The sequence below is a fragment of the Thamnophis sirtalis genome, unplaced genomic scaffold, assembly GCF_051295495.1.
Source record: "Thamnophis sirtalis isolate CommonGarterSnake01/CBP01778 unplaced genomic scaffold, rThaSir2_p1.2 scaffold_2, whole genome shotgun sequence".
Lineage (NCBI taxonomy): Eukaryota > Metazoa > Chordata > Lepidosauria > Squamata > Natricidae > Thamnophis > Thamnophis sirtalis.
The window spans coordinates 20,593,349-20,613,026 of NW_028261382.1; the positions used below are offsets into that span (position 1 = coordinate 20,593,349).

A 19,678-nucleotide genomic window follows, 5' to 3' on the forward strand; every position below is an offset into this window, starting at 1 on the left:
GCATTCGTCAAGAATCATAAGATACAACACTTTGTGATATAGAATACTAATGTAAGCAATCAAATCATACTAGGAAACTAAATAAAACAATATCTTTATGATTTATATTGTTTTATTTCGTTTCCTAGTATGATTTGATTGCTTATTTAATATCCTGTGTCTATTGCTAAGTGTTGGTAAAGGAAATCGTCTTTACTTACAACTGTAGTTGTCACTGTCTCCTGGTGATTGGCCCAAAGTCACCCTGCTGGCTTTCATCCCTAAAGTGGGACTAGAACTCACAATCTCCCAGTTTTTAGCCTGGTACTTTCATCACTAAACTAAAGTAGCTCTCTCTACATGACTTGACTAACAACGTACACTTTCAAAAGTCCCTTTGATTTCTGTCAGTGCCACATTCATGAGCCACAGTGGTACAGTGGTTAGAGTGCAGTACTGCAGGCTACTTCTGCTGACTGCAATTTGGCAGTTCAAATCTCACCAGATTCAAGGTTGACTCAGCCTTCCATCCTTCCCAGGTGGGTAAAATGAGGACTCAGATTGTTGGGGGCAAGAGGCTGACTCTGTAAACCGCTTAGAGAGGGCTGTAAAGCACTATGAAGCGGTATATAAGTCTAAGTGCTATTGTTATTGCTGTTCAGCTCCTAGCCTCTGCCAAAGCCAACCAACTCTTCCTGTTGATTGAAAAAGCTTTCTTATCAAACTTCATTAACTGATTGTTTTCCCTTCTATCTCTCTGTACCCATGATGTCCCAACAATCCATCCAAAGATAGAAAACTTCAGCAGGCCTCCCCTGAAGGAATACATGCTTACGTTTATCCAGATATCTGTTGTCTCTTCATAAACGATCAAGGGGGTAACGGAGTCAGGCACAGCATCAATTAATTTCTGTCTTTCCATAGCATCCTCTTCCACGGGGATAAATAAGGCTGGGGGAAGCAAAGCAATCTGCAGCCGAGTTTGAGAACGATCAAGCAGGATGGCCCAGGCACTAAGCAGAAAGGAGGGCGAATCAGAAATCCAGAAGGGGCTACCACTATTACAATATTACTTGATGTTTTACCCAGGAGTGAAATCCAGCAGGTTCTGACAGGTTCTGGAGAACTGATAGCGGAAATTTTGAGTAGTTCGGAGAACTGGCAAATGCCATCTTTGGCTGGCTCCAGAGTGGGGAGGGAATGGGGATTTTGCAGTATCCTTCCCCTGGAGTGGGCTGGGAATGGAGATTTTGCAGTATCCTTCCCCTGGAGTGGGGAGGGAATGGGGATTTTGCAGTATCCTTCCCCTGGAGTGGGCTGGGAATGGAGATTTTGCAGTATCTTTCCCCTGGAGTGGGGAGGGAATGGGGATTTTGCAGTAACCATCCCCTGGAGTGGGCTGGGAATGGAGATTTTGCAGTATCCTTCCCCTGGAGTGGGGAGAGAATGGAGATTTTGCAGTATCCTTCCCCTGGAGTGGGCTGGGAATGGAGATTTTGCAGTATCCTTCCCCTGGAGTGGGGAGGGAATGGGGATTTTGCAGTATCCTTCCCCTGGAGTGGGCTGGGAATGGAGATTTTGCAGTATCTTTCCCCTGGAGTGGGGAGGGAATGGGGATTTTGCAGTAACCATCCCCTGGAGTGGGCTGGGAATGGAGATTTTGCAGTATCCTTCCCCTGGAGTGGGGAGAGAATGGAGATTTTGCAGTATCCTTCCCCTGGAGTGGGCTGGGAATGGAGATTTTGCAGTATCCTTCCCCTGGAGTGGGGAGGGAATGGGGATTTTGCAGTATCCTTCCCCTGGAGTGGGCTGGGAATGGAGATTTTGCAGTATCCTTCCCCTGCCATGCCCACCAAGCCACACCATGCCCACCAAGCCACTGGAGGTATTCAAGAAAAGACTGGGCAGCCTGGTCTGATCTGGTCTGATCTGAGGATTCTTGCACAGGGTATAAGGGTGGACTAGAAGACCTCTAGGCTCCTTTCCATCCCGAGGATGCTATGAACCACCAGGGCTCAGAACAGGCCAGTCCAAAGGTGAGCAAATGGAGGAAATATAAAATACGTACTATTTCCCCTCTCGTGTCCATCCTGCCCTGGCGATATATTCCACTCCGTCGAATAAGATTTCAAAGGGTTGGACCAGTTCTTTGTCAACAGCACCCAAAATCTTTGGGGAAGAGGTGAAAACACCAATTAGAAAAACTACTAATACCTTTCTCCAAATATATTAAGAGGCATGGATGAAAAACAAATGAAAAATAAATTCTGGATAAATAATAGAACTTGGTCATAATCTCTTTCCAGGAACCTTCGCAGGTTTCATAGTTTGTAACTTGCTCTTAACTGGCTCCCATTATGTTGTTTTGAATCTTTAGGGCAGGAATGGTCTGTAACAAAGCCCATTAATCCTACTTTTCTGCTTTCCTTGGAGTTTCCTCAGCCATAGATAGTGGCACAATCTGCTATTTTCAAACAGGAAACGCAGAAAACCTTGAGTGTTTAAAACCCTAAATTTGGTATAATGTAAGAACCACTTAGAAGGAAGGGAGAAAGAGAAGAGGAGGGAAGGGAAAGGAAGAAGAAAGAATGAAAGGGAAGGAGAAAGAAGGGAAGAAAAAAGAAGGGAAGGGGGAAAAAGGATAGGGAAGGAGAAAGAAGGGAAGGGAAGGAGAAAGAAAGGAAGGGAAGGAAGAGAAGGAAAGGGAAGGAGAAAGAATGGAAGGGAAGAAGGAAGGGAAGGAGGAAGATAGAGAAGGCAAGGAGAAAGAAAGGAAGGAGAAAGAAGAGAAGAAGGAAGGGAAGGAAAAAGAAGGAAAGGAGAAAGAAGGGCAGGGAAGTTCTTGTCTTACATGCAGATGCAATGACCTTCTATAACACATGCATTTCAAACTCGGCAACTTGAAGATTTTGGACTTCAGAATTCCCCAGCCAGCAAAATATATGGACTGGCTGGGGAATTCTGGGAGCTGAAGTCCAGATATCTTCAAGTTGCCAAGTTTGAAAAACACTTTTCTAACCCTTTGACGTGACTGCCTCACCCACTCTAACCAATTTTTAAATCTTCAAAAGTTTCCTGATCCTGTGTTCTTTGTCATCCATTACCTGACCAAGTGGCTGGGCATGTTTTTCAAATTAACCCACAACTCGACATGTCCCATAACACCACCTGACTAAAGCCTGGTTTGAAATCACCACTAATTTCCCTAGAAACCAGAGTGACTTGTTCATGCTAAGTCATCAGCCCCCAACTCGATGCGCGAAGGCCAAATCAACCCCGTTGTGGCTTTGTGCATTGTGGAACCAAACTATGGTTTGTAGCGAGGTGTTTTGTGACTTTGGACATTACAGCTGATTCAATGCACCACAATTCAAACAATACAAGGCATCACATCAGGAGTGAAATCCAGTAGTTCTGACAGGTTCAGGAGAACCGGTAGTGGAAATTTTGAGTAGTTTGGAGAACGGGCAAGTACTACCTCTGGCTGGGCCCAGAGTGGGGAGGGAATGGGGATTTTGCAGTATCCTTCCCCTGCCACGCCCACCAAGCCACACCCACAGAACTGGTAACAAAAAAAATGAATTTAACTATTGTATGATAGACATTTATTCAAGACATAAAAAAACAGAGCAGGCTTACTCTGCCATCAGATCCAATTGTTATTTCAGATAACTTGAAAGTGACTTTGGGATTTGTGGTGCCTATAAGAGGGGGGAAAAATAAGAGTTACAGAGGAATTAAAGGCTCCTGATTATGTTTGTTCTCGAAGGTCAGTTGGTACCCAGACCCTGTTGTATTTCTTTACCTCAAGCCACTTCAAGATGTATGGACTTCAACTCCCAGAATTCTCCAGTCAGTCCACACATAACTGGCTGGAGAATTCTGGGAGTTGAAGACCATATATAACTGGCTGGAGAATTCTGGGAGTTGAAGTCCATACATAACTGGCTGGAGAATTCTGGGAGTTGAAGACCATATATAACTGGCTGGAGAATTCTAGGAGTTGAAATCCACACATAACTGGCTGGAGAATTCTGGGAGTTGAAGACCATATATAACTGGCTGGAGAATTCTAGGAGTTGAAGTCCATACATAACTGGCTGGAGAATTCTGGGAGTTGAAGTGCACACAGAATTGGCTGGAGAATTTTGGGAGTTGAAGTCCACACAGAATTGGCTGGAGAATTCTGGGAGTTGAAGTCCACACATCTTGAAGTGGTTGAGAAACACTGCTTGAAGGCATCACTGCATCACTGGGCCCTTTCTGGAATGTCCCACCAGGTTCACTCACCTGTCTTGGGATACCGAAAAGAATCTGTCCTCCTGGTTTCCAACATGGGGGATGTGACGTGAATAACTTCCACCTCCGACTCGTCGTTTTCTTCGTACAGAATCCTAAGGATTTTTCCTCCTCCAACAGCTACCAAGAGAGAAACCAGAGAAAGGCCAATGTATTCGACTTCTCCCCAACAGCTGCCTGACCTCTGATTCTGTCTGATGGTTCACCTTCCAAGGGACAACCCAACTTGGCTTGAGTAAAGTGCACTTTTGCTAATCATGAGTTCGAGGGCCTTTCTGTTCTAATGGGCCAAGGGGGGAGGGCTGACATCAGGGAAGTTAAGGAAGTTTCTTAAGCTGCCCACCGTGATTGCTTACTTGGCTCAGCTGCCGGGCACCACCAGTAGCCCGTGTATCTGTCAAACTCCTCCTGTAGCACAAAGGTAGCGACGCCAGCAGACTTGGGATCCTCTTCAACATTGGCAAGTTCTGTGCAAGCAACATAAGAGGCAAAAGAAAGAAGATAAGTGACAGTTGCAAGCTGCAAAATGTCCATTAGGAGCCGTGGTGGCACAGTACAGAAAATAAGCCATGGTTTGGTCTAATCCAGTGATGGTGAACCTTTTCGGCACTGAGTGCTGAAAAGGGAGCGTGTGCATCAGGGGTGGGTTCCTGCCAGTTCTAACCTCTTCTATAGAAGAGGTTCCACAAATCTACAGTGCCGTTTGGAACCGGTTCCAGCTCCCTCCCCCGGCCCGTCTGCACATCATCAAGATGAAGAGCGAGAGGAGGAATTCTGGGAGTTGAAGTCCACAAGTCTTAAAGCTGTCAAGTTTGAACACTCCTGGGGGGGGGGGTTCTAAAGGGTTAGGGGTGCAAGGGTCTTGTAACCTGACAGCTTTAAGACTTGCACACTTCAATGCCAGAGTTCCTGAGCCAACATGACTGGAGGAAGAATTCTGGGAGTTGAAGTCCACAAGTCGTAAAGCTGTCAAGTTTGAACACTCCTGAGGTTTTTTTTTCTAAAGGGTTAGGGGTGCAAGGCTCTTGTAATTTGACAGTTTTAAGACTTGTGTGCTTCAAATGCCAGAGTTTCTGAGCCAACATTTTGGTTGCTAAGCAAGAGCGTTGTTAAGTGAGTTTCACCACATTTTACAAGTTGGCCATGCCCACCCAGTCACATGGCTGGCAAGCCACTCCCACCCAGTCACATGGCTGGCAAGCCACTCCCACAAAGCAGGCCACACCTACAGAAGAGGTTTTAAAAAATTTTGAAACCCACCACTGGTGCGCATGCTTCATACTTGTGCACACACATTCATCAGGGCTGCAACCCAGAAGAGGAGCTGCCCAGGGAAATGCCGGAAAATGAATGGTTTCTGGCACACACATGTGCACCAGCCAGTTAGTTTTCCAGTCACTGGAGTGCATGCGAACACAACAATCAGCTGCCCGGCATGCATGTTCACACTGGAAAATGGAAAACCAGCTCTTCCAGTTTCCGGGATTGCCTCACGCACAAAGACCAGCTGACTGTCGTGCACACATGCATGCCAGAAATCCAGAAGAGGAATGGGCAACACCGTGAATGCCAGGCGACATGGCTCTGCGTGCCACTTTGGACACATGTGCCATAGGTGTGATAACGGGTCTAATCGGTTCCCATGAATAATTCTGCAGATATCTGGTGGGGAGAGTTTCGTTCATCCACTATGCTAATCCAAAACATCTTTCATCTCTGCACATCCAGTCAACTCTACTTTATTCAATAAACCACCATTCAACAAACCACAGATCAGCCAGCATCACCTTTATGTACAAAGGTTAACCTCTGCTCTTCTTTGGTTGCCAGGTTGGAGATCCAGATATCGTTGCTATGAATAAAGGCCGTCCAGTTGGCGTCTGCGGGGCAAATCTTCGGATCCATCCGAATATTCGGGCAACTGGTCTCAACCAGATTGGGCTGCAAAGGTTGTTGCTATAATGATAAAAGAACGTGGAAAGGATTCTTTTGAATCACGTACTTGCCTCCCTGGGCCCACTGGCCCACGGTAGTAAAGGGTCAGAGTGCAGTAGTGCAGGCTACTTCTGCTGACTGCTGGCTTCCTGCAATTTAGCAGTTCAAATCCCACCAGGCTCAAGGTTGACTCAGCCTTCCATCCTTCAGAGGTGGGTAAAATGAGGACCCAGATTGTTGGTGGCAAGAGGCTGACTCTATAAACCACTTAGAGAGAGTTTAGAATAAAGCACTGTGAATCGGTATATATAACCAATAGTAAAAAAAATTGAATCCCTCCGCTGACCCAGGCCCTTCTCCAACATTTATGGTGGACTTCCATCCAGCAGCAAACCTCTCATCCTCTTCCCTATCCATCCAGCAGGATCAATTTTCTCCTCCCTGCGTCTCCAGAAAGCAAATTACACTGTTCAGTTCTAACTGGCACACAACACTTACCGTAAACCCATTTGGGCCGCCATCTTTGACATGGTAGATCCCACTGCCAGCTTGGAATAAAAAGGTGCCACTTTCCCGGTGATAATCGTAGGAGGCGATCCCAATGGTGCCGATGCGTTTCCTCTCCCGCAGCAGCTCCTCCTCTCGCGAGTACATCCCATAATCCAGGCTGGCCTGATGAGAGAGGACACGGACAGAAGGAACGTGTGGCAAAACTAAAACTGTTTATTACAGATAGTCCTTGACTTATAACCATCTGTTTAGTGCAGTGTTTCTCAACCTTGGTGACTTTACGTCCTGTGGACTTCAACTCCCAGAATCCCCCAGCCATGCTGGGGGATTCTGCTGGCTGGGGGATTCTGGGAATTGAAGTCCACAGGACTTAAAGTCGCCAAGGTTGAGAAACACTGGTTTAGTGACTGTTTGAAATTACTATGGCACTGAAAAACTGACTTATTACTGTTTTTCACACGTACAACCGTTTCAGCATCCCTGTGATCATGTGATCAAAATTCAGATGCTTGGCGACTGACTCATATTTATGACGGTCGCAGTGTCCCAGGGTCATGCGATCCCCTTTTACGGCCTTCTGACAAGAGAAGTCAACTGGGAAGCCAGATTCACTTAACAACTGTGTTACTAACTTAACAACTGCTGTCATTCACTTACCAACCGTGGCAAGAAAGATTGCAAAATGTGGCAAAACCCACTTAACAAATGTCTCACGTAACAACATACATTTTGGGCTCAATTGTGATCATAGGTCAAAGACTTCCTGTACGTAACTTCATTTGAATTACTTCAAAGCAACAATAACCCTGCAATTCATAATTAAGGGGCTGGACTAGAAGACCTCCAAGGTCCCTTCCAATCCAGTTATTCTGTTAAGCTTCTCCCCAATATCGAAGCTGGTGATCCAAAGCAAACCTTTCAAATGACTCAGGCAAAAAGCTATTGATTAAAATTAAACAAAGCCTAGGAAAAAGTACTTTGCATGTTTAATAAGTGAAAAAAGCAGAAAGCAAGAAGAACTGTTAGCACTATCAAGATATGGGTGTAACCCTGAAGCTGGCCGAACTGTGGCCATTTTCTTTTTATAGTTTTCTCAAGGGAGATTTCTCTCCTCACTGCTTCAGGGCTGACGCAGCCTGGAGCCAAGGGGCCAGGGAGTGGTGGTGTAGGGCTAGCTGGGGTGTTGTAGCCTAAATAAAATTATTTCCCCTGGGAACAAAGGACATTGATGCAGGGGTTAGAAAGGTGGAGACTGGGGTCATCTGGCAAATGGATTGTAGGCCGATTGGACCCTGTGACTGGGGACTCTGTGGGAAAGTGACAAAGTTTTACTTTTAATTGGGTGTAAAACCGGCAGAAACTTAAGAGCCGGTTTTCCACCATGTCTGTGCCAATTTGATGCGTCCCAAATAAAATGTTCTTTGAGGAATATGGCTGCCTCTGAGTTCTTATTGAATGGGATGTAATACTTGAAACCTTGACAATGGGTCTATATGAGAATTCGCTATGGCCAACTCACCATGATCCACTTGCCACAGCCAACTTGCGGCAGAACAACTCACCATGGCTATTTCACCAGAGGACAACTGGCTGGGGGACAAGAGTTACTGCACGAATATCAAAGAAATGGTGGAATAGAATTATTAAAGAAAGGATGCAAAAGGAGGAACAGAGTAAAATGTGAATGGTAAAAATTAAAATATTTTTATTTTGTTTTAAATAATTAAATAGAATTGTTACATTGCCCCACAGTGAGTTGTCCCGCAGCGAGTTGGCCATGAGTTGTTTGTGATGAGTTGCCCATGGCATGTTGTCCATGGCGTGTTGTCCATGGTGAGTTGTCCATGATGATTTAGCCGTGGTGTGTTGGCCATAGTGAGTTGGCCTTGATGAATTGGCCATGGTGAGTTGGCCATGATGAGTTGGCCATGGTGAGTTGGCCATGATGAGTTGGCCATGATGAGTTGGCCATGGTGAGTTGGCCATGATGAGTTGGCCTTGGTGAGTTGGCCATGGTGAGTTGGCCTTGATGAATTGGCCATGGTGAGTTGGCCATGATGAGTTGGCCATGATGAGTTGGCCTTGGTGAGTTGGCCTTGATGAGTTGGCCATGGTGAGTTGGCCATGGTGAGTTGACCATGGTGATTTAGCCGTGGTATGTTGACCGTAGTGAGTTGGCCTTGATGAGTTGGCCATGATGAGTTGGTCTTGGTGAGTTGGCCCTGGTGAGTTGGCTATGGTGAATTGTCCCAACCCCCAAGGTATCTAGCAAACGTTTTAGACAATGCTTTCAATTGATTGGTGCAGCTTCAGAGGCACTGACGAGAAGAAGTGTTGAAAAAGTCAAGATTGTGACTGCAACCCTGAGATTGAAGCCCTGGGCTCCATCTTGACTTTTTTGACCCCTCATCTCTGTACCAGGGATTCAGACAGGAACTCTAGTTCACTTTCAGGATGGGGAAAAAGATGAGGGATGAAAGAGGGAAGAAATAACCAAACAACATACCTGAAAGAGGTCTATAAGAGGCTTCCAAGACAGCATAAGAATGGCAGCCTTGTTTACCGTTTTGGGGATTTCGGAATAAAAAAGGGTGTTTTCCCTGTTTTCACCGGACATGGCTAATAAGAAAGAAAGAAAGAAAGAAAGAAAGAAAGAAAGAAAGAAAGAAAGAAAGAAAGAAAGAAAGAAAGAAAGAAAGAAAAAACTACTGAATTTTTCTTTTTACTACCAGAGTCCTAACCAGAAACTGTCATACAGACTTAAAATCCATCAAGTGCCTTAACCAGTTGATTTATAAATGCATTTATTTGCTAATGGTTCCATGATCCCATGTAGACCCAGAGACCTATTCAGAACAGCCAAATGCAAATTCGTCATATCACAAGAGTCATCATAAGAGAAACAAGAACAACTCTTAAGATAATAAAAGAGGAACCAAACCAGATGCCCCTCAGCATGGTGGGTCTTTGGAAAGACCCAGCAAAAGGTGGATATGGGGAGCACAGAGCTGCCTTTGAAACTGCCTAGTGATGCCTTTGGTGGACTAGGCAGCCTACAAGTTTGATAACTAACTAACTAAATTTGTGGTGGGGACACCCAATTCCACAAAATGGGCAGGGACTGAAAAGGCCTGTTTCTAGAGCCTTCATACATCGCTCTAAATTCTGTTCTGACTTTCTTGGCAATTATTATTTAAATTTTTGATCTCTAAAAACCAATCAACTGTGGATGATACAAAGCAGCAAAATAATTATTAAAACCATCATTACGAGATTAACTAGGAACCTGCTCCACTCACACGCTCCGCTTCCCTTTAATTAAATCAGGTTTCCTGGTGGGATCCAGGATCTTCTTTCTCACAGCACCAGCCCACTGGAACACTGATTTATGTGGCTCTTTTAAACCAAACGCACAACATCTGGCTCTTCCCCCCAAGCCAGAATGGTGACTATTTCAAAAGAATGATAACTGAAGAAACATTTGTCCAGAATGGGATAGCGCAGTGATGGCTAACCTTTTTTGGATCGCGGGCCAAAAGCAGGGGGATCACAGGGGGGGGGGGTCGTGCACAGGCGTGCCATACCCATGCATTGCGCGCAACCCCAGCAGGCATGCATGTGCGACCCCAGTGCACATGCATGTGCGACCCCAGCGCACATGTGTGACCCAAGTATGCATGTGCGTGAGACCAGAACTCCCCCACGCTTTTGGTGCGATTTTCTCACACACACCCCAGGCTCCAGAGGCTTTATAGGAGCCTGGGGAGGACAGAAACACCCTCCCCTGCCCCCTGAGCTTCCCTGAAGCCTCCAGAGGGCAAAAAATGGCCCTACAGCAAAACTGGAAGTTTGGGAATGGTGACTTCCGGTTTGGCCATAGGGCCGTTTTTCGCCCTCCGGAGTCTTCAGGAGGCTTCCCTGAAGGCTCCAGAGGGCGAAAACCGGCCTCAAAAGAAGGGCAAAGTCAGCTGGCCAGCGTGCACACCTGCTGGAGCTGATAGGGCAATGCCTCACGTGCCCTAACAAATGGCTCCGCATGCCATAGGTTCGCCATCACGGGTATAAGATTTCCTGCTTGAACAGGCGTTGGACTAGAAGACCTCCAAGGTCCCTTTTGACTCTATTGTTATTGCATGTTCTGTGGTTGAGCAATGATCACTTTTTCAAATGGATGTTATTGTCTTTCTTTTCAGATGTTCTGGTCTACCATGTCATTGTTTTTGTTTTCATCTTGCTTACTGTTGCTTTCTGTAGGGCCTGTTTATTGTTGCGCTACAGCAGAATAGGCTGGCTTATCCATTCCATGGCAAATGAGTGCATAAATAAATAATAGGAGGCAATCATTAGGCCTTTATGGCACATAAATAATGTTTTTACAAATGTTCTTTCTTTACTTTAGGTCCTATTTATCACCATTCGGCTTGTAGCTCACACAGTAGGGTTGGAAGGGTCTCCAGAGGTCTTCTAGTCCAGCCCCCTGCTGTAGCAGGAGAACTTATACCACTCCAGACAATATTTTCTTGAAAATCTCCAGTGATGGCACATCCACAACTTCTGGAAGCTTAACTGTCAGGAAATTTCTCCTTATTTCTAAGTTGGATCTCTCTTTGGTAAGTTTCCATTTGTTATTCCTTGTCCTGCCCTCAGATGCTTTGGAGAATAGGCTGAGCCCCTCTTCTCTCTGACAGCCCCTCAAATAGTAGAAGACTCTAGTCCTTCTCTTTGTTAGAGAAGACACTATGCCAAGTCAACATAGCCTTGAAAGAGGTCAGTGCCTAATATCCTGCCCCGGGGTGGGATTGAAACCTTTAGCAACCGATTCTCTGCCTGGTTGCTGGGCGTGGCCATGGAGGGCATGGCCTACTCGGCCTCCTGCACCATGGTGGGGTGGGTGGGGCGTGTTTTTGCCCTTCCCAGGCAAAACCCAGAGGTTTTGTTTGAGCCTCCGGGAGGGCAAAAACTGCCTTCCTCAGGCTCTGGAGGCCCTCCGGAGACTGGAAATAGGCCCGTTTCCGGACTTGTAACTTCTAGGAGGCCTGTTTTTCGCCCTCCCAGAGCCTCCGTGTGGGCCCTGCACTCCACCTGGCTGCGTGGAGACTACTGAGAGGGGAACCAGATACAAAATTAGCATCCGGTTAGCCTGAACCAGTCTGAACTAGTTGAATCTCACACCTAGTCCTTCCAACTACTGGTTCGGCGAACCAGATACAAAATTAGCATCCGGTTAGCCTGAACCAGTCTGAACCTGTTGAATCTCACACCTGATCCTGCCCCTTTGGAGAGAGTCAACTCACCCAGGTAGTACACCCGGTCTGAATGAGGACATTCCGGGTCATTCCTCTTCACAAACGTGAAGTCATGGGGTGCCTTGGCCATCAGGCAGCTGTGATATTTCCTGGTATCTGCCAGGAGCTTCTTCAGGTGACTCCATGAATGTCTCTCCACGTAATATGGCTCCGGCTTGGCTGTCTCCTCGCCGGCCGCCACATTTTCCTTGCACTCGGCCGTCTCAAAGATTTCCAGAGTGGGCTGCTCAGTCTTCATGGCTGATGCCATCACACATCTTGGACTCTGGAAAAAAAGTTCATCAAAACCCTCCTCTACTAAGCTACCTACTTGACCCCGTGTTTCCCTTCAGGAACTTTCAACCACTTCCTTCCATTTCGACTCAGGTTGAGGAAACCTGGAGCATCGCTCAAAAAGATGAGGAACATCTTCAGATGATTGGAAAGCTGTTTTATGGCAGGTGAGCTACGGGCCCCCCTGCATTGTAGGTTCCTTTGGGATGTTCAAGAAAGGATGTCCAGTGATGGACAAGGGATCTTCTGGGAACTCTGACAACCACTGAACACTCTTTCTTTCATTTCTGAATTGTGCTCATGCTCCAGGCTAACCCTCTGGGGTATTAAGTCCACTTTGTATTATTATTGCCTCCTTTTAAGGACCCCATAATTCATTGTGGGGGGGAGTCTGGGCAACTGAACCGAGCTGTTTACTGGCCCGATGCCCTTCCTGTCACCAAAGCGGAGTTATATTCAGCAGATATATTGTCATCGTGTCCAGAGAGAGAAATAGCTGCCTCTACCTAGGATCAAACTCACAACCTCCTGATTGTGAGGTGAGAGCGCCACCTCTAGGCCACTGCACCACTCTGTTTTAATACTATGGTTGGTCAGAATCCGCCAGTTGTTAGACTGGATTTGGTATTTTTGTCCACCTACCTTCCCAAGGACCTGGGATAGGCAGATTTTTTTAAAATAACATTAAAGGTATCATCACAATATTATCTGCTCACAACAATGTAAATCACAGCTACCAATTCTTTAGCTGCTTATTATTATGTTTTGTCACACAGCCAGATGCTTAGTCTGGATTTGGCATTTTTATCCACCTATCCTTATTACTATTACTGGTAGTGCTCAACGTACAACCAAAATTGAGCCCAAAATTTCCATTGTTAAGTGTTATGCCCCTGTCGGAATCTGACTCTGTGGCGGAAGATGAGCTGGAACAACTGACAGCGAGTCAAAGGGCAGCTCCGTTGTCCTTGGAGGAAACTGGGGTAGGGCAGAGTTAGTCCAAGCAAGGCTGCTCAGAATTAGCAAGGCAGGGAGGAGAGACAGAGCTTAGACGAGGAGAAAGAACCACCCTCTCCTGATCCAAGGGCAAGGAGAGTGCAGAGAAGGGGTGATCAGTGCAGACTGAGCAGGCTACTCTGGAGGAGAACGCCCTGCCCAGCTTCACCAGGCACACCTGGGGTATGAGACTTAGGGAGATGCTGTGGGGAGGGGCATTTGTCGGGAACAAACTCTGAGTTCCTGGAGTGTTGTGTGAACTTGCCAAAACTCCTTGCATTCCTGTGTGGCATTCTGGATTGATTATCTGGATCGTTTGCTCCCAGAACTCCTTGCTTTATTCTTGTTTTGCTAAATGAAGTTGGGATTTATTGCCGTGCAGCCTTGGTGCAGAGAGCGCTGGGCTGGACTAATTGTGACCAGAGGCTGTTTGAGGTTTGTTTGGGGGAGATTTGGAGCACTAAAAGGGCCGGTTTGAACTGCCAGCTGTTTGTGTTATCTCTGTGCCCTGCTCTGGGCCATCACGTTAAGTGAGACATTTGCTAGGCGAGTTTTGCCCCATTTTACCGTGGTTGTGAAGCGAATCACTGCAGCTGACAAGTTAATAACACGGTTGTTAAGTGAATCCGGCTTCCCCATTGACTTTGCTTGTCAGGAGGTCGCAAAAGGGGATCACATGAACTCAAGACACTGCAACTGTCATAAATATGAACCAGTTGCCAAGTATCTTAATTTGGATCATGGAGGTGCTTCTAAGGTCATAACTGTGAAAAAGGTCATAAGTTACTTTTTTCAGTGCCATTGTAACTGTGAACGGTCACTAAATGAACTGTTGTAAGTTGAGGACTATCTGTATCATCATGATCACAAGATCATCATCATCATCATCATCATCTCTTTTATTCATTAAATATGAAACTCAATCAACTGAACATTTAAAAATGTTGTTGTTATTATTATTATACAATTGTATCACAGCGGCCAGTTGTTTAGCAGGATTTGGCATTGGTTACTAGTTGGGCCCCACCCAGGGGCCTAGGACGGCGTAACGTATTTTCGTAATATCTGTGCAGATCCAAGCAGTGCGGCTTTTTGCATTTGACTGATGGTGATTTTGTCAATTTCTAACTGTTTAAATGTAATTCCAGTGCTTTTGGAATAGTGCCCAGTGTGCCAATTACCACTGGAATTACCACTGCTGGTTTGTGCCATAGTCGTTGAATTTCGATTTTTAAGTTTGTTGTTGTTGTTGTTGTTGTTGCTGTTGTTGTTATTACTGTATGTCACTGTTCTGATCAATTCTTGGCAGCTGACACCCATTGAATAAATTACAATTAAGGAAAAATTAAAAGATAGCTAGTGTGATAAATTGAGGGTTTCATTTTCCCTTTCTACAGGCCCAGGTGAAGAACAAACAAACAAATTGGTATTTATGCTTATTTAGAATATAATAATAGAATAGAATAGAATAGAAAAAAGAAAAGTGGAATGGAATGGAATGGAATAGAATAGAGTAGAATAGTATAGAATAAGGGATAGGATGGGACGGGACGGAATAGAATGGAATAGAATAGAATAAGGAATAGGATAGGATAGGATAGGATAGGATAGGATAGGATAGGATAGAATTCTTTATTGACCAAGTGTGATTGGATACACAAGGAATTTGTCTTTGATTCATATGTTCTCAGTGCACATAAAAAGACAAGATACATTCATCTAGAATCATAAGGTACAACACTTAAAGATAGTCACAGGGTACAAACAAATTTATAATTTATAAATATTTATAGATTTATGGCAAACCTATTGGTATGCTGCCTACGCGAAAGTCTTGGAACAGATTACAAGACATCAAAAGTCAAAACATCTATTCCATGATTTGGGGCCTTTATTTTTTCTTGGATCCTACATGTTTTAGTGTGTTTTACTATATTTAATTGTTGTGTTGTATATTTTATCTCCAGAGTTAGTAAGGATTGTGGTAGAAAATAAATCATGGAGAATTTAAACATAGCTAAATGTTTTAAAAATGCGTAAAAAGAGAGAAAGCAATGAAAATTATCCAATATTGTTTTGTTTAAAATGAAATGTTGTTTCATTTTAAAGATGTTCCCAAAAAGGCCTAATAATTGATATCCTTTGCACCGCCATATTATTTTAAGTTTAGGAGATGCCCAATTTTTTGTCTACTATTTCTGGATTGGCATAATACAACCAACCAACTGGAGAAGCTGACTTTTTAAACAATGCTCTGCTGGTGTTCACTTGATATGTTACAATTTTTTCACATTTCTAGGTTCTACCATATCTCAAGACCTAGAATGGACACCTAACATCAAAAACGTCATCAAAAAAGCACAACAAAGAATGTTCTTTCTGCGCCAACTCAGAAAACTCAAACTGCCCAAAGAGCTGCTGATTCTGTTCTACAGAGGAATTATTGAGTCTGTCATCTGCACCTCCATAACTGTCTGGTTTGGCTCTGCAACCCAACCAGACAGACACAGACTTCAATGGATAATTAGCTCTGTAGAAAAAACAATGGCTACCAACCTGCCTTCCACTGAGGACCTGTACAGACCCCTCACATCCTGGACATAAATTGTTTCAACTCCTACCCTCAAAACAACACTATACAGCACTGAACACCAAGACAACTAGACACAAGAAGTTTTTTCCTGAACGCCATCACTCTGCTAAACAAATAATTCCCTCACCACTGTCAAACTACTCACTAAGGCTGCATTACTATTACTATTAGTCTTCTCATCGTTCCTATCACCCACTTATGGGTCTGCAGTCCCACTTATGACTGCAGAACTGTAACTTCGTTGCTTGTATCCTTACAATTTATATTGATATTTTTTCTTGATTGCTTATTTGTACCCTGTGACTATCATTAAGTGTTGTACCTTATGATTCTTGATGAATCTTGTCTTTTTATGTACACTGAGAGCATAGGCACCAAAGACAAATTCCTTGTGTGTCCAATCACACTTGGCCTATAAAGAATTCTGTTCTGTTCTGTTGTGTTCTGTTCTGTTCTACTCTACTCTCGCTCTACTCTACTCTATTCATTCTGATTGTCTGAATGCAGTCCACTGGGTTTGTTGAGAGTACCATAGATTTAACATATTAAAAGAGTTGGAAGGGACCTTGTAGGTCATCTAGTCCAACCCCCCACCCAAGCAGGAGACCCTACACAGATGGCAGTCCAGACTCTTCTTGAAAACTTCCAGTGATGAAGCTCCCACAACTTGTGCAAGCAACCCCAGAAAATGGCTTAGCTTAGGTTGGTAGCCTTGTGGAAACACAGGCCTCAAAGACCTGAACATAGAATGTGCTGGAAGGGACCTCAGAGGTCTTCTAGTCCAACCCCCTGCTCATGCAGGAGACCCAACACCATTCAGGACAAATGCCTGTCCAATCTCTTCTTAAAAGGCTCCAGTGATGGAGCACCCACAACCTCTTGTGGCAAGCCGTTCCACTGGTTAATTGTTCCTCCGGTTAGGAAATTTCTCCTTAGTTCTAGGAGAAATTTTCTAACAACGAGAACAATTAAACTAATTATGAATTAATGATGATACTGACTTATGGCTTTGTTGAGTTACATAGTTCAATGCTTTTGTTACAGTTTAATACAGTTTAATGAGAGTTGACCAAACCGACATGCATTAAACTATAAGCACAAACAAAGTCATAAACTGGTCTGTTTGTGTATCCTTTTAATAGGGCCTGGGGGTAAATTATCTCACCAAACATAGCATAGATTTTCTATGTTTAAATTGCATTTTAATTAATATGGGTAATCCTCAGCTTACAACCATTTGTTTAGTGGCTGTTTGAAGTTATGATGGCACTGAAAATAGTGACTTATGACCAAATCTTGCACTTATGATTGTGCCAACATCCGCATAGTTACATGATGAGAATTTGGGCACTTGGGAATCGGCACAGTATTTGTGAAGGATGCAGTGTCCCAAGGTCACATGATCACCATCTATAACCTTCCCAGCTGGCTTCCAACAAGCAAAGTCAATGGGAGTACTCAGATTCACTTAATGACTGCGCAATTAGCTTAACAACAGCAGTGATTCTCTGAAGAAGCTTGGAAATAAAGGTTGTTAAATCGGGCGCAACTCGCTTAACTATGGAGTCAATTCTGGTCCTGATTGTGGACGTTAAGTGAACTATTTATTACCTGTAGTTCAGAAAAGAGGGGAGAGGGGTGGGGGGAAATGAGACCACTGGTGTGACTTTTCATGCTCAGGTTTGATGCCCCAAATGGAAAGGGCACCTGGGTGGCGAATCTTAAGAGATCCTGCAGGATCCCCTTAGTGCTGGGGGCAGGAAACTGACGAGGGGGGCTATGATATGCCCTATGTCTCCCATCCCATGGATTAGATATAGTGTTAGGATGGGGTCTCATGTGGATAGGGAATTTTAGAGACCCCTGCAGGAGCCCCTTAGGGCTGGGGGGGGGCAGGAAACCAACAGGGGGGCTATTATATGCCCTATGCCACCTCCACCCCCCCAATGCCATAGGTTATGCATAGGGTTAGGATTAGGATGGAGTCCCATGTGGATAGGGAATTGTAGAGATCCTAGAGGGAGCCCCCTTAGGGCTGGGGGGGGGGCAGGAAACTGACAGGGAGGGGCTATTATATGCCCTCTGCCACCCCATGTCATAGATTATGCATAGGATTAGAATTAGGATTGGGTCCCATGTGGATAGGGAATTTTAGAGATCCTGGAGGGAGCCCCCTTCGTGCTGGGGGATAAGTGACTTGCACCAGAGGGGTCTATGATGAGATCCCAGAACTGGCAGCTCCATGCCAGCTTGTCCAGAACTTGGCATGGCTGGAAGCAGCCATGCAACCACCAATGGGGGCAGCCTGGGAGGATACCCTCCATAAATTCCGGAGGGGAGGTGTCTTGCAAAGTCGGTGCCTGGTCGTCCCCATCCAGCCTGGCACACGCCCACCGACCCTGGTCTCCCCCTACCCCCACCGCTGGGCGAGGAGCAGAGAAGCCGCCTGCTCGGCTGCTGCGAAGGGCACTACCTCGCCTGGCCTCGCCCGCGGCTGCTGCGGCTGCTGCTGCGGCTTCCTCCCGACCCTGCCTGGGGCTGCTGCTTCCGCTCCCCTCGCCCCGGAGCCGCCTCCCCACCCCCCGCCGCCCTCCTGCCCACACCGCCCCCGCCGGGCACGGAGGAAGGCCAAACTGAGAGCGGTGCCCACAGCTGCAGGGGAAGCCCCTGGGGGTAGCCCGAGGGAGTCTCCGCCTGGAGCTATTTAAGGGAGGAGTGGGGTGCAATCTACCCCGGGGGTCTCCCTCTGACCCCCCCCCCCTCCTTCCCGCCGTCTGGCTGGGGCACCCGAGCCTGGCAGAGCTCCCGGGGCTTGCAGGTTTCCAGCGGGGCTGCCCAGAAGACCCCCGCCCGGCCTTCATCAGCGACCCCCGCGGAGCCCCTGCCCTTCCTCCTGCCGGGTGCCCAAGCCTGGCACCACTGTCCAAGGGGAACCCTACCAGGGCTTAGTCAATGTCCCCGACAGCCCCTCGCCTTGCCTTCGGGTGCCCGAGCCTGGAAGCGCCCCCCGTGGCCTGTCAGTGCCCAGCGGCGCTGTCCAGAAGGACCCCCGCCCAGGCTTGTCCAGTGGACCCCCGATGCCGCCCAGAAGCCCCTTGGCCTGGCTTCCCTCTTGCCAGAGTGCCTGAGATTGGCATCGCTGCCCGGAGGGAACCCTAGCCGGGTTTAGTCAGTGCCCCCTTCTGCCCCCCCCCCGACAGCCCCTCGCCCTCCCTTCCCTCCAGTCAGGTAACCAAGCCTGGCATAGCTGCCCAGAACGACCCCCGGCCGCGCTTCACCAGCGACCCTCGCGGAGCCCCTCGCCCTGCCCAAGCATTGCTGCCCAGGGGGTGCCCTACAGGGGCTGAGTCAGCGCCCGCCGGCAGCCTTCGGGTGCCCAACCTGACAGCGGCCCGTGGCCTGCCAGTGCCCAGCGGGGCTGCCCAGGAGACCCCCGCTGCCCGGGAGACCCCCTCGCCCTCCCTTCCCTCCTGCCAGGTGCCCCAGCCTGGCATCGCTGCCCAGAAGGACCCCCGGCCGGGCTTAGTCAGCGCCCCAGAAAAGCCCCTCGCCCTGCCTTGGGGTGCCCGAGCCTGGCAGCGCCGCCCGTGGCCTGCCAGCCCAGGAGACCCCCGGCCGGACTCGTGCAGCGCCCCCCGGAGCCCCCCGCCCTGCCCCGGCCCGGCGCCTCCCGGCTGCAGCGGCACTTACTGGGCGAGGAGTGCGGCCGCCGCGGCAGGAGAGGCGCTCTCGGCGGGGCGGCCGCCGGGCGGGGGACTTGCCCGGCCTCCCGTCTTCCCTTCCTCCG

General features: G+C 47.1%; 1 protein-coding gene across 1 annotated transcript in view; it reads right to left on the reverse strand.

The window, feature by feature from the left end:
* The window catches only part of DPP8 (dipeptidyl peptidase 8), a 43,769-nt gene extending 24,096 nt beyond the window's left edge, over positions 1–19,673 (reverse strand). The window contains exons 1-10 of the mRNA XM_087704373.1: positions 19,582–19,673; positions 12,018–12,294; positions 9,230–9,342; positions 6,712–6,885; positions 6,066–6,234; positions 4,635–4,745; positions 4,270–4,398; positions 3,619–3,680; positions 2,048–2,148; positions 815–992 (exon numbers count right to left, since the gene is read on the reverse strand). Coding sequence (XP_087560499.1) covers positions 815–992; positions 2,048–2,148; positions 3,619–3,680; positions 4,270–4,398; positions 4,635–4,745; positions 6,066–6,234; positions 6,712–6,885; positions 9,230–9,342; positions 12,018–12,279 — 1,299 coding nt within the window. The 5' untranslated portion in view covers positions 12,280–12,294; positions 19,582–19,673. The remainder of the gene's footprint in view (positions 1–814; positions 993–2,047; positions 2,149–3,618; positions 3,681–4,269; positions 4,399–4,634; positions 4,746–6,065; positions 6,235–6,711; positions 6,886–9,229; positions 9,343–12,017; positions 12,295–19,581) is intronic.
* Positions 19,674–19,678: the final 5 nt, after the last annotated feature.